The 15,000-nt window shown below is 47.4% G+C and overlaps 2 protein-coding genes across 2 annotated transcripts in view; one reads left to right on the forward strand and one right to left on the reverse strand.

Moving 5' to 3' along the window:
* LOC121560649 overlaps positions 1–15,000 on the forward strand; it is a 350,876-nt gene that overhangs the window by 88,020 nt on the left and 247,856 nt on the right. The window lies entirely within an intron of this gene.
* LOC121562323 (histone H2B) lies at positions 2,270–2,728 on the reverse strand. The gene is given in 2 exon segments (XM_041874621.2): positions 2,270–2,406; positions 2,409–2,728. Coding segments are annotated over 2 exon segments (372 nt in total). The 5' UTR covers positions 2,695–2,728; the 3' UTR covers positions 2,270–2,320.

A 15,000-nucleotide genomic window follows, 5' to 3' on the forward strand; every position in this document is an offset into this window, starting at 1 on the left:
AAAGTCACCGACGGAGCCGTGTTTTTGGTCCAAAAGCGAACGGCCCAGCGAGCAGACTTGTCTCCGTTCAGAATAAAGTCATGTGGCCCGCGGAAGGGCCGTGCATTTTGTTGCGACTCGCTCAAAACCTCACCGTTCGACTGTCGGGTGAGCGGTGCGCACTGGTTTACCTGTGCTATTTGTCTCCTAAATGGCCTAAAAGTGCATCCGATTGCGAGCAGCACTTGTTGTGTAGTGAGCCGAGATGTCTGGCAAGGGAATCAAAGGGTTTGGGGTCCCCTGATGTGGTCAGGGGTGTTTTAAAGAAGCGCTCTTTTGGGGACCTTAAAACACATGCACCTGTGAGGCCTGGCTGAGACTAGTGTTGTACCTCAAGTTTCAGGTTGTATTCGTCGTATGTACAGGATCCACATGGTATAAACAGTCCTACGACATGCTTACTTGCACTGTGTGTGTGTGTGTGTGTGTGTGTGTGTGTGTTATTGTATTAGTACTTTTTGTGCACTGGCAGTGTGAGTGTTGTTGTTGTATTTGTAGCCTACTATTTCTACACAGTGAGATTGTGTGTTGTCTTCTGGTAGGTAGGTAGGTTGGCTGTCTCTACTAATATATTGTTCACCTGCTTGACTCCGCAGCGTGACTCGCCTCTGTCTTTGTGTCTGTGGGTCTTGGTGTCTGGCTGGCGCTATGGAGGCTGGCGCCCCATGGGTTATGGCGCGTTGATATAGGCCTAGATAGAGGGAGTCTCTCTCTCTCTCTCTCTCTCTCTCACTCTCTCTCTCTCTCTCTCTCTCACTCACTCAGTCTCTCTATCTCTCTTTCTCAGTCACTCACACACTCTCTCTCTCTCTCTCTCTCTCTCTCTCTCACTCACTCACAGTCTCTCTCTCTCTGTCTCTCTCTCTCTCAGTCACTCACTCAGTCTCTCTCTCTCTCTCACTAACTCACTCACACTCTCTCTCTCTCTCTCTCACTCAGTCTCTCTCTCTCTCTCTCTCTCTCTCTCACTCACTCACTCACTCACAGAGAGAGTCTCAGTCACTCACTCAGTCTCTCTCTCTCTCTCACTCACACTCTCTCTCTCTCACAATCAATCACTTACTCTCTCTCTCACTCACTCAAACTCACTCAGTCTCTCTCTCTCTCTCTCTCTCTCTCACTCACTCACTCACTCTCTCTCTTTCTCTCACTCACACTCACTCACTCAGTCTCTCTCTCTCTGTCTGTCTCTCACTCACTCAGTCTCTCTCTGTCACTCACTCAGTCTCTCTCTCTCACTCACTCTCTCTGTGAGTGAGTGAGTGAGAGAGAGAGAGAGAGTGTGTGTGAGTGAGTGAGAGAGAGGGACTGAGAGAGAGACTGAGTGAGTGAGTGAATGAGTGAGAGAGACAGCGAGCCACATGACTTTATTCTGAACGGAGACAAGTCTGCTCGCTGGGCCGTTCGCTCCCCACTTTGTCACGTGGAAGCCACTGCCTTTTATCCTGTTGCCTGGTGAGTGTAGTAGGAAGGAAAATACGCTACGTGACTCAAATGTACTACACTTTACATGGACATTTTAAGTCATGTAGCAGACGCTCTTATCCAGAGCCACTTATAGTTAAGTGAGTGCCTACATTTTCATACTGGCCCCCCGTGGGAAACGAACCCGCAACCCTGGCGTTGCAAGCGCAGTGCTCTACCAACTGAGCTACAGGGGACTATATATGTATGATGCGACCTGGACCGGAAATGACCCGTTGGCAAAAAGGGCTACGTTCATATATATATAGGCCTACTCCTATTCTTCCTAGACGGGATTATTCACCCCCTTTTTATTCTTGCCATTATCGTTCTCATTCACATCATTAGGGTATAGTCCAATGATGGAGCGTCCATTCACTCCGTCCGTGTCCTACCGATTCAGGAAGTCGACTCAAAATGACTATCCGCTCTGTAAACGACAAAAGGCATTTCTTTCCAATCAAACTAAACAGACTGCTTTTTTTATTTACACCCTTTGTCAAATGGTGCCATTTTACATTGCCTTCACCTGGAATGGAGGCCGACAAACATGGCTTACTATTCAGCGTGCAAAGACAACAAAAAAGGCGCGCTAAACCCCTACGCTGAAACGGGCGGGGGAAATTGTACAATGTAGCCGCTCTCCGAGCCTGCGCGCGCCGCCCGTTAAACATTGATACAATGTAACCACGGTCCTACAATGTAACGCAGCCTACCTACGCATTCATTCGGTGGCGATGGAATTGCTCTTTTTACTGACAGAGTGGGTGGCTCTTAAAAGAGCCTTTGGGTTAGTAGAGCAGTCCAAATGCGCTGTTTACTTGGAGCTGGTGTACTTGGTTACGGCCTTGGTGCCCTCGGACACGGCGTGTTTGGCAAGTTCACCGGGGAGTAGCAGGCGACGGCGGTCTGGATCTCCCTGGAGGTGATGGTAGAACGCTTGTTGTAGTGGGCCAGGCGAGAGGACTCTCCGGCGACACGCTCGAAGATGTCGTTCACGAACGAGTTCATGATTCCCATGGCCTTGGAGGAGATGCCGGTGTCGGGGTGGACCTGCTTCAGGACCTTGTACACGTAGATGGCGTAACTCTCCTTCCTGGACTTTCTGCGCTTCTTGCCGCCCTTCCCTGCGGTCTTGGTGACGGCTTTCTTGGAGCCCTTCTTGGGCGCTGACTTTGCTGGCTCGGGCATGATGACGTCTCGTTGCTTCTCAGAAACGAATGAGGGGGTGAAGGGCACTTACCCGTCTAATGAAGAGGAAGCTAAGCAAAGTCAGCGGCAGTGGACACTCCCCTGCTTGCTCGTAGGCGCCCCTGCTATTTGCCCAGTGGAGCTCTAGTGCTCAAAAGAGCCTTCCGCTCAGAGGCTAGCTTCCCGAACAAAGACAATTGAGGGCGCGCGCGCGGGTCCTCACCCCCTCCCCCCTCTCTATAGCCTATGCTCTGTGACCGATGGGGGATTGTGTGTTTCAAAAGGGGGCCTTTGATAGTTGTCCAAATGGCACGATTGTTGTGCCAAATAATGCTGGTGATAGAATTGCCCACTTTGGCACCGTCAGACATAGGGCTCGCATTTTGGACTGTGTGTGTGTGTGTGTGTGTGCGCGCTGTCCCCCTCTTTTCGAGCCACGTCTACCGACTCGTGGTGGCTTTATGTTGTCCAAATTCCACTATTGCTTGACCCAAAATAACAACGTCACTACACTTTGCCACTGTCAGATATAGGCCTCCCTCTGTGCGCTAAAACTGGAAGGGACATTAGAATCCTCTAATTAATACTCCCTGTCCACTCGAAGTGGCTCATACTTTCCTACTAAATAGCATACTGAAGAAAAAAAAACACTATATGGAATGGGCCCTTTTGAAGCGGATGTGGGTGGCTCTTAAAAGAGCCTTTGGGTTCGAGTCGGGGTGTTGAGGTTCCGAAGAGAGTGCGTTTAACCGCCGAAACCGTACAGGGTGCGTCCCTGACGTTTCTGGTACCTTTCTTAGCAAACCAATAATAAAGCTTCTTATAATGGGATAATTGTTATGATGTTGATCATTTGTATTGCCGCAGGATAGCCTCAGATGTGTCGTCAAAGAACGGCCACAGAAAGAGGGCCCATCTCAACTGTTCATTTCAAAAGGGACAAATTGGAGGGGGGGGTGCACTGATGCCATAAGGGCCCAAGAGCACAGACTGCCACTTTATCATTCAGTGCAGTTGAACATCTCAGATGTGACTAGCTTTCATAGGACAACTTATTGTTGCCATAATTGTCTCTTACCTGTAATTACTGGCTGCCGGCCCTCGGTGGAGTATATCGAGGAACAGAGGGTGCCTTTTAGGATAAGGACTAACAAGGTTTTGACTAGGTGGGATACAGCTACGACCGGAAGTGACTTTTTCCCTAGCAGGTTAGGCTAATTAGGCTAGAGTGCAGATACTTGACGTGTACAGTACAACAACAAATCACAGAGGGCCTGTTACCACACCCTATAGGCTTCAACATAATAATATAACAATATATAATAATACTCATACATAATAATCGAAAATCACCTTTGACTACAGTGACATTGGTAGTAAGTAGGCTACAGTATAATGGATAGCTACCCAACTGGGACAGAAAGTGGAAATGGAAGGGGGACACGCAGTGAAGCAAAACTCCTAACGACATAAAAACACAGACACTTCAGTGGAACGCACAGGGCAAGACGGGAAGGAAGACGTGGAGAAGGACTATTGAAGAGGAGATGAAGAACACCGGAAGCTATCGAGTGAAGAAATGGGCCCGGAACAGGGTTAGGCCGAGATGCACTGTTGACGCCTATGCTTCATTTAGGACCTCAAAGAAATGAGTCAACTCCTATCGGGACTATTTTCACCGCCACCTGCTGGACCAGAGGTCATGTGGCCAACACTCTGCTTGAGATCATTAAGAGCTAAAAGGAGTCCATAAACTAACTGGTCAGTCAAGTCATATAGGGAGTGATTTCATGGCCACCTGCTGGAGCAGAAGTCATGTTTGCCAACACTGGCCTTAAAATCATTAGGAGCTATAAGGAGTCCATCAACTAACTGGTCATTCAAGTCATATAGGGAGGGATCTTAGCACCACCTGCTGGATCAGAAGTACCCTTCACCGTAGGCACAAGAGAGCCATCATCTCTCAACCTGTGCAATTTCCATAAGTACGTGGTAATAAAACAAACAACGACAGCTCATCATATAGGCAGTGTTTTCAAAACTCTAAGCGCGTGTTCAAGTAGAGCACACCAAATCATACATGTACTTGTTCATCATACTGAATCAGTGTTTAATCTAGAAATACATGCCTCGCTTTGCAATACGTGTTCTTGTAAAGTCATTGCTTTCCACAATGCAATGCTCACATCACTTTCCGTGTGATATTGTTGTTCATTTGTTCAAATGTATTTGACTATGACTTAATCCGACTGCTCTGAATTCATAATCACCTCACGGTTTGGTGTTAACCTACCGATTTTCAACTGCTTTGCCTACTGCAGATTAGGAACGCTGTCATGAAAATGTATGCTTGGGAAGTCTAAAATGAGGGTAACTCCCCTTAAGGTAAATGTCTGTGTTCTGAGTGGCAAAAAAATACTGATTTTTTAATAACATTTAGATATGTGCATACTGCCTGTCCTTAGGCAAACGCATTTAGAAGGGAAAGAAGTGGAACCAATGAATACTTTCCTTGCTCTTCAATCAAAACAAAACCTTCACAAAGTGGTGCGTTTTGCCCCTAAATGACCCCTGAGGATTAGTGTGTTCTCATTTGTCAGTAATTGACCCTGACATACTCCCTTTAAATGGTACTATTTTACGCAAACGTATACTGTAATGTACTACTATTATGATGTCACTTCACGGTAAGTAGAGCGAAATGCTGATATTGACAAGGTCAGAGACGTAAGGTATGTCCCAAATGCATCCCCTATACCGTAACGTGGATCCAAAAGGAAGTTGCTGGGGTCTATTGGATGAGGGGTGTACTCAACTGTGCCTATAGCGTGTCAAAAGTCCCCCAAACGGGAAATACCCCTTGGCAACTGGGCAGAGGCCCTGTCCATTTCAGCACCGCGGACCTCCCCTATTACCCGTGTCGTGAGTGGAGATGCAGCACAAGCGCTGTCCATACAACGGTGCTGAATACAGCAACGCATGCGCCGATCCTGCCTTTGTACTTCCTGATGGTAGCAAATGTTTTGGTGGAGTTTGACTATTATAGATAAAAAAACAACGGATCGGCGCAATTTGCAAAACGCGCACCCCTTGGGGACCCCAGGACAGCGTTTGGGAAACGCTGGCCTAAAGAGCAAATAACCATGGTGTGCAGTACCCAAATTTAACCACAAGATGGCCTCCGTGCTCCACTGTAAAGTTTGGGCCTCTGCATGAGTCTCTCAGCAGCACTGCAACATGGGACTTTCAAAGTAAGTTGGCATGCAATGTTTCTTATGGACTGCATTCAAGGCAACTAATGACACACAACTAATAGTGTCAATTATTCATCTGAACACAATTCTTGTAACTATTCGGCCTATATTATCACTCGTTTCTTTTCCCCCTCCTTTGTAAAGCATTTTACTGTGCTACTATAGTCCAAAGGAAGTGGATGATGCCAGACGGTTGTATATATGGTTGTATATATATATACACACACACATTGAAGAATCCCAGCAGGTGCACGTGGGTCAGAAGGCTGATTGCGGCCTCTTTTCTTTTCCCTGTTGTATAGGCTATCCCCAAGGTAGTCATTGGGATCCGCTACTGCTCCAACGACTATTGCAAGGGCCGCCCGACAGACACATTCATAGCCCCACTTTGTCACGTGGAAGCCACTGCCTTTTATCCTGTTGCCTGGTGAGTGTAGTAGGAAGGAAAATACACTACGTGACTCAAATATACTACACTTTACATGGACATTTTGAGTCATGTAGCAGACGCTCTTATCCAGAGCCACTTATAGTTAAGTGAGTGTCTACATTTTCATACTGGCCCCCCTGTGGGAAACGAGCCCGCAACCCTGGCGTTGCAAGCGCAGTGCTCTACCAACTGAGCTACAGGGGACTATATATGTATGATGCGACCTGGACCGGAAATGACCCGTTGGCAAAAAGGGCTACGTTCATATATATATATATATATATATATAGGCCTACTCCAGTGGCGGCTGGCCGATAGAGGGCGCTAGGGCGCCGCCCCCTTAAATAAAATTATTTTAAAAAATAAAAAATAAAAAAATAATAATAATAATAATAAAAAACATCAGTATGTCAATATTTGTGTGTTTGAAATATGGAATGCACACAGTAATATGTGTAAGATATGATAGAAAATCATATTCGCAACCTTTCCTCTGCCTGTCAAACGCCTCGTCAGCTCTGGGCGATACAGAAAGTGCCCCGAGGAGGCGGGTCTACGTAGCAGTTAAGCCAATTGCTAATTTAAGATATGAATGTATGACATAAATGTAGTCAATAAGCGATCTTAAATCGAATCCAAGGAGGGCGATTATTTTACCGCCCCAAGCTCGCCCCTGATAAAATAAGGACCGGGGGTCCAGTGACGCCATTTTTACTAGACAACAATGGCGAACGCAAACGTTACTCCTCCAAGACCCAACCCTAACTCGGTGAAATCTCTCCTCCAAGATCCGTTTGAGAGGAGAACTTTGTCAGAGAAAGTTCGGGTGAAAGAGCTGGGCCCAGATCAACCTGACCTCTCAATCAGACAGCAGGCTAGCGAGAAAGGGAAGCAGTATATGCGCGGCTTCTCCCGTAGCTGGTACACCAGGAAGGCTTGGCTAGCTGGGTGCACTGATGCTAATGCTTTATTTTGCTTTCCGTGCTTGCTTTTTAAAACGACGGGGTCAGATTCAGCATGGACAGGTACCGGAGTGAGGGATATGAAGCACCTGTCAGAGAAGGTAAAGAAACATGAGAACACCAGGGCACACATGGACAACTCTGTAAAGCTAGCTGTATTAGGAAGGGTGAACATTGCTACGCAGCTGGATGACGGCCACAGGATTGCGGTGAGGAAACACAATGAGGAGGTGGATAAAAACAGGCACATTCTATCCAAAATTATCGATTGTGTGAAGTTCTGTGGGGCTTTTGAGTTGGCCTTGCGTGGGCACGAGGAGACTGACTCCTCAGACAACCCCGGCATTTTCCGGGGCTTAGTGGATTTTGTTGCCTCCCTCGACAGTGTGCTGGAGGAGCACCTGAAGACAGCTACCGTTTTTAAGGGCACGTCAAAGACGATACAGAACGAGCTGTTGGACTGTATGCTGTCAATGCTTAAGGATTACATCCTGGAGGAAGTAAAGAGTGCTGATTTTATCGCCATTCAAGCTGACGAGACGACTGACGTTTCCACCCACTGCCAGTTGGTGCTTGTGTGAGTGATTATCATAGAGCCGTCACAATTATATTTGTTTTAGTATTTTAAAAGGAAAGAGAAGACACAATCAGACGTTGATAATAATGCAGGAAAGTACTACACAGTTTGTAATAATTATTCAGGTGTCCACCAGGTCAATTTCTAGAAGAGGCCTAGTTGTTATTGAATATTAACTTTATTGCTAAGTGAACAGCAGAACAAAATTATGTTGCATCCCTCTCACAAATGTAATAGAAAAAGGCTTTAAAACGTAATAACATCAGTTAATTATGTACATCACAGGTTAAAAGCAGTTACTAGACATAGTTTGTGTGTATATACACACTGTCTGTCTGTCTGTCTGTCTGTCTGTCTGTCTATATATATATATATAAGTCACTGGTTGTGTGTTGAGGGGGAATTACAGTGAGTTAAGAAGTCTGATTGCAAGTTATCAAATTAAACTTTATTTTTTGGACCCAGGGCCTCAATTCCCTCTTTGTGTGGGGACAGCGCATCTGACGAGCAGCAACAGCCCATCAAGCGACGGAGGATGCTGGGACCAGGAGAACAACAGAGGTTGGCTATAGAGGTAGAGTTGTGATGTAATTGTCAGTGTTTCCCACCTAGAACTTTTTTTCAGGCCTGGTAGTATGTAGCCAAAACCCTGAACAATCAGCACCTTGGTAATCATATACTTGAGTTGGACATAGGCATGTGTCAGTCAGGATCACTTGCATCAAAATAGCTTAATTGCAAATTAAAGCTGATGATGTATCTTTTACAGGTATGTGATACCATCCTGAGTCATGCCAAAGAGAGGTTCTCCTTCACCCAGCACCTCATCAGCGCAACACTATTGCACGGAGAGTTGTTCCCACAACACAGTGTGAAGTTCCCCGATACAGCGCTTGGAAACAACCGTGGAGGCGTACCCCATGTTGAACAAGGCCAAGCTCAAAACCAAACTGTCCCTCATCTATGAGAACAGTGAGTTCAAGGCTTGTAGTGGTGCAGTGCCCCTGTACCAGTTCTTCATGGAGAACAACCTTCAGAGCACTTTCACAGAGACTGCCAGCCTCCTCAAGATCCTCATCACCACACCCATGACAACTGCTGAGTCAGAAAGGTGCTTCTCTACACTGAAAAGGATCAAGACCTTCCTGAGAAACAGCATGACACAGGATCGCCTGAACGCTCTGGCCATGCTCTCCATGGAGAAGAAACTTGTCAGGGACATTCCTGACTTTAATCAAAGGGTCATTGAGAGGTTTGCCACTCAGAAGGACAGACGGGCAAAATTCCTGTACAAATAAGATGACAGACACACACACACAGAGCAGCTCTGGCCGCATGTTTCTTTGTATATAGTTGACCTTAGCATAAAAAATCCAGTTATATATGGTACTCTAGAAAGTCTTAATAGTGTCTTTGCTAATATTACTGTATATATGTTGTTTTGTATCAATTAATTGTTGCAGTTCTGGAGCACATTAACAATTAGTCACATTTAGTATGATCATAAAATACTGTATGCTATTCTTCCAGTCAAAGGTTTGAGTTCATCCACTTGATATCCATTTCTATATTATACATCCTTTCATACAGTGTAAGATTTCCTATAAACTTTATAATAATTTCATGTTATTGTCCACTTTCCACTCTGTTCTGACAGCATGCCTGTTGCGTTGCCTGTTTACTACCAATGGTGAAAAGTTCACTTTAAATGCAAATGAAAGGCTTGGGTTTGTGTAATATGTTTTTGTGTAAGAATGCCTCAACTTTTTAATATTGGCATTAAATAATTACTGAATGTTTCACTGAGCACTGCTGTCCTGCAGTTTGTGTTAAAATATATCGCGATGGTTACAGGAAAAAAAAAGTATGGCACAGCCCCACCGAGAATATTTTTCACCAGCCGCCACTGGCCTACTCCTATTCTTCCTAGACGGGATTATTCACCCCCTTTTTATTTTTGCCATTATCGTTCTCATTCACATCATTAGGGTATAGTCCAATGATGGAGCGTCCATTCACTCCGTCCGTGTCCTACCGATTCAGGAAGTCGACTCATAATTGTTGTGCCAAATAATGCTGGTGATAGAATTGCCCACTTTGGCACCGTCAGACATAGGGCTCGCATTTTGGACTGTGTGTGTGTGCGCGCGCTGTCCCCCTCTTTTCGAGCCACGTCTACCGACTCGTGGTGGCTTTATGTTGTCCAAATTCCACTATTGCTTGACCCAAAATAACAACGTCACTACACTTTGCCACTGTCAGATATAGGCCTCCCTCTGTGCGCTAAAACTGGAAGGGACATTAGAATCCTCTAATTAATACTCCCTGTCCACTCGAAGTGGCTCATACTTTCCTACTAAATAGCATACTGAAGAAAAAAAAAACACTATATGGAATGGGCCCTTTTGAAGCGGATGTGGGTGGCTCTTAAAAGAGCCTTTGGGTTCGAGTCGGGGTGTTGAGGTTCCGAAGAGAGTGCGTTTAACCGCCGAAACCGTACAGGGTGCGTCCCTGACGTTTCAGAGCGTAGACCACGTCCATGGCGGTAACGGTCTTCCTCTTGGCGTGCTCGGTGTAGGTGACTGCGTCACGGATCACGTTCTCCAGGAACACCTTCAGGACACCGCGGGTCTCCTCGTAGATCAGACCTGAAATACGCTTCACGCCGCCGCGGCGAGCCAGACGGCGGATAGCGGGTTTGGTGATTCCCTGGATGTTATCGCGGAGAACTTTGCGGTGACGCTTGGCGCCTCCTTTTCCGAGCCCCTTGCCGCCTTTGCCTCTTCCAGACATGGTGTGTTCGCTCGTTGAGTTGAAGTGAATGAATGACTTCAGCACCGGTGCGCGGTGCGCTATTATCTGCATTTGGCCGACCTGATTGAGGCCAGTGGCACAGAAAGCGCGCCTCTGTTATATGCTCTCTCTAAAGCGCAAATAACCATGTTGTGCAGTACCCAAATTTAACCACAAGATGGCCTCCGTGCTCCACTGTAAAGTTTGTAAAGTTAGTCTCTCTCTCTCTCTCTCTCTCTCTCTCTCACTCACACACTCACTCACTCACAGAGAGAGAGAGTGAGTGAGAGAGAGAGAGAGAGAGAGAGAGAGAGAGAGACTGAGTGAGTGAGTGAGGGCCAGACAGAGAGAGAGACTGAGTGAGTGAGTGAGTGTGAGTGAGTGAGTGAGAGAGAGAGAGAGAGAGAGAGAGACTGAGTGAGTGAGTGAGTGAGTGATTGATTGAGAGAGAGACAGAGAGAGACACTGCGTGAGTGTGAGAGAGACAGAGAGAGTTTGAGAGAGAGAGACTGAGTGAGTGAGAGAGAGACTGAGTGACTGACTGAGAGAGAGACAGAGAGAGAGAGAGACTGAGTGAGTGATTGAGTGAGAGAGAGAGAGTGAGAGAGATGGGGAGACTGAGAGAGAGAGTGAGTGAGTGAGACTGAGTGAGTGTGAGGAGTGAGAGAGACTGAGTGAGTGACAGAGAGAGAGAGACTGAGTGAGTGAGAGAGAGAGAGAGAGAGAGAGAGAGAGTGTGAGTGAATGAGTGAGTGACTGAGAGAGACAGAGAGAGAGAGACTGTGTGAGTGAGTGAGTGAGAGAGAGAAAGTGTGAGTGAGAGAGAGAGTGAGTGAGGAGAGAGAGACAGAGAGAGAGAGAGAGAGAGACTGAGTGAGTGAGACTGAGTGAGTGAGTGAGAGAGAGACTGAGTGAGTGACTGAGAGAGAGAGACAGAGAGAGAGAGAGTGAGTGAATGTGTGAGAGAGAGAAGTCTCTCTCTCAGTCACTCACTCACTCTCTCTCTCTCCTCACCTACTCTCTCTCACTCACTCTCTCTGTGAGAGAGTGTGTGAATGAGTGAGAGAGAGAGAGAGAAAGACTGAGACTGAGAGAGACTGAGTGAGTGAATGAGTGAGAGAGACAGCGAGAGAGAGACTGGGTGAGTGAGTGAGAGAGAGTGTGTGAGTGAGTGAGATAGAGAGTGAATGAATGACTGAGAGAGAGAGAGTGAGAGTGAGTGAGTGAGAGAGAGAGAGAGAGAAAGAGAGAGAGAGAGAGAGAGAGAGAGAGACAGAGAGAGACTGAGTGAGTGAGTGAGACTGAGAGAGAGAGTGACTGAGAGAGAGAGAGAAAGAGAGAAAGAGAGACTGAGTGAGTGAGTGAGAGAGAGAGAGACTGAGTGAGTGAGTGAGAGAGATTGAGTGAATGAGTGAGAGAGAGAGAGAGAGAGAGAGAGAGAGACAGGGAGAGAGAGAGAGACTGAGTGAGTGAGTGAGAGAGAGATAGAGAGAGAGAGACTGAGTGAGTGTGAGTGAGTGAGTGAGTGAGAGAGAGAGACACAGAGAGAGTGAGAGAGAGAAAGTGTGTGAGAGAGAGAGAGAGTGAGTGAGTGAAAGAGAGAGAGACTGAGAGAGAGAGAGACTGAGTGAGTGAGACTGAGTGAGTGAGTGAGTGAGAGAGAGAGACTGAGTGAGTGACTAAGAGAGAGAGAGACAGAGAGAGAGAGACTGAGTGAGTGAGTGAGTGAGAGAGACACTCTCTCTCTCTCTCTCTCAGTTTCTCACTCTCTCTCTCTCTCTCTCTCACTCACACACTCTCTCACTCACTCACTCAGTCTCTCTCTCTCTCTCTGAGTGACTGAGAGAGAGTGTGTGACTGCGTGAGTGATTGAGAGAGAGAGAGAGAGACTGAGTGAGTGAGTGAGAGAGAGAGTGTGTGAGTGAGTGAGTGAGAGAGAGAGTGTGTGAGTGAGTGAGAGAGAGAGAGAGAGTGACTGAGTGAGTGTGAGTGAGTGAAAGAGAGAGAGAGAGAGAGAGAGAGAGAGAGAGAGAGAGAGAGAGAGAGAGAGAGAGAGAGAGAGAGAGACTGAGAGAGAGACTGAGTGAGTGAGAGAGACAGCGAGAGAGACTGGGTGAGTGAGTGATAGAGAGTGTGTGAGTGACTGAGAGAGAGAGAGATAGAGAGAGAGAGAGACTCCCTCTATCTAGGCCTATATCAACACGCCATAACCCATGGGGCGCCAGCCTCCATAGCGCCAGCCAGACACCAAGACCCACAGACACAAAGACCGAGGCGAGTCACGCTGCAGAGTCAAGCAGGTGAACAATATATTAGTAGAGACAGCCAACCTAACTACCTACCTACCAGAAGACAACACACAATCTCACTGTGTAGAAATAGTAGGCTACAAATACAACAACAACAACACTCACACTGCCAGTGCACAAAAAGTACTAATACAATAACACACACACACACACACACACACACAGTGCAAGTAAGCATGTCGTAGGACTGTTTATACCATGTGGATCCTGTACATACGACGAATACAACCTGAAACTTGAGGTACAACACTAGTCTCAGCCAGGCCTCACAGGTGCATGTGTTTTAAGGTCCCCAAAAGAGCGCTTCTTTAAAACACCCCTGACCACATCAGGGGACCCCAAACAATTTGATTCCCTTGCCAGACATCTCGGCTCACTACACAACAAGTGCTGCTCGCAATCGGATGCACTTTTAGGCCATTTAGGAGACAAATAGCACAGGTAAACCAGTGCGCACCGCTCCACCCGACAGTCGAACGGTGAGGTTTTGAGTGAGTCGCAACAAAATGCACGGCCCTTCCGCGGGCCACATGACTTTATTCTGAACGGAGACAAGTCTGCTCGTTGGGCCGTTCGCTTTTGGACCAAAAACACGGCTCCGTCGGTGACTTTTGGGCCGATATAGGCGAACAGAAAACACAAGTGAAAGAGCATTTGGCCAGCCCAGAGAAGCCGAGCTGGGTGCCTTGAGTCTACATGGTTCTCATGTCGCGTTTAAGGCCAGCCCCCTGCTCCGTGTGGAGCTTCAATAGCACAGAGCAGCGTCTACAGCAAACTTCTCCTCGCAGACCGTGTGTGTGTACCGGACCAAACGACAGACAGACATGGCAGAAGTCGCACCAGCACCCGCAGCAGCCGCGCCGGCCAAGGCACCCAAGAAGAAGGCAGCAGCCAAGCCCAAGAAAGCGGGACCCAGCGTAGGAGAGCTCATCGTCAAGGCTGTGACCGCTTCCAAGGAGAGGAGCGGCGTGTCCCTGGCCGCGCTCAAGAAAGACGCTGGCGGCAGGCGGCTACGACGTGGAGAAGAACAACTCCCGCGTCAAGATCGCAGTCAAGAGCCTCGTCACCAAGGGCACCCTGGTCCAGACCAAGGGCACCGGTGCATCCGGCTCCTTCAAGCTCAACAAGAAAGCTTTGAGGCGAAGAACCCCGCCAAGAAAGCCGCAGTCCCCAAAGTAAAGAAGGTGGCCGCCAAGAAGCCCGCTGCGGCGAAGAAGCCAAGAAGGTAGCAGCCAAGAAGGCCGTCGCGCAAAGAAGTCCCCCAAGAAGGCCAAGAAGCCCGCTACACCCAAAAAGGCCGCCAAGAGCCCCAAGAAGGTGAAGAAGCCCGCCGCAGCGGCCAAGAAGGCGGCCAAGAACCCCAAGAAGGCTACAAAGGCAGCCAAGCCCAAAGCCGCCAAGCCCAAGGCAGCCAAGCCCAAGAAGGCAGTCCCCAAGAAGAAGTAAACCTATTACAAACAGTGTTCTACTCGACACATGTTGTACCACAAAAGGCTCTTTTAAGAGCCACCCACCTCTTTCCATAGGAAGCGCATTGATTTCCATGTACTACCTGTCGTGAAAAAGAAATTACGCACACTAGGCTACTTTTACGCACACAACATTGTCCCACTCTGGGTGTGTGCGGCGCGAGAGGCATATACTAGAGGGCCAAACACGCCTAAAAGCTCACGTATTGCACCTTTTTCGTTGCCTGAAGTCTAGCTTCAATGTGTGTGTGTGTGTGTATATATATATACAACCATATATACAACCGTCTGGCATCATCCACTTCCTTTGGACTATAGTAGCACAGTAAAATGCTTTACAAAGGAGGGGGAAAAGAAACGAGTGATAATATAGGCCGAATAGTTACAAGAATTGTGTTCAGATGAATAATTGACACTATTAGTTGTGTCATTAGTTGCCTTGAATGCAGTCCAGAAGAAACATTGCATGCCAACTTACTTTGAAAATCCCATGTTGCAGTGCTGCTGAGAGA

Source organism: Coregonus clupeaformis, unplaced genomic scaffold (genome assembly GCF_020615455.1).
Source record: "Coregonus clupeaformis isolate EN_2021a unplaced genomic scaffold, ASM2061545v1 scaf0230, whole genome shotgun sequence".
Lineage (NCBI taxonomy): Eukaryota > Metazoa > Chordata > Actinopteri > Salmoniformes > Salmonidae > Coregonus > Coregonus clupeaformis.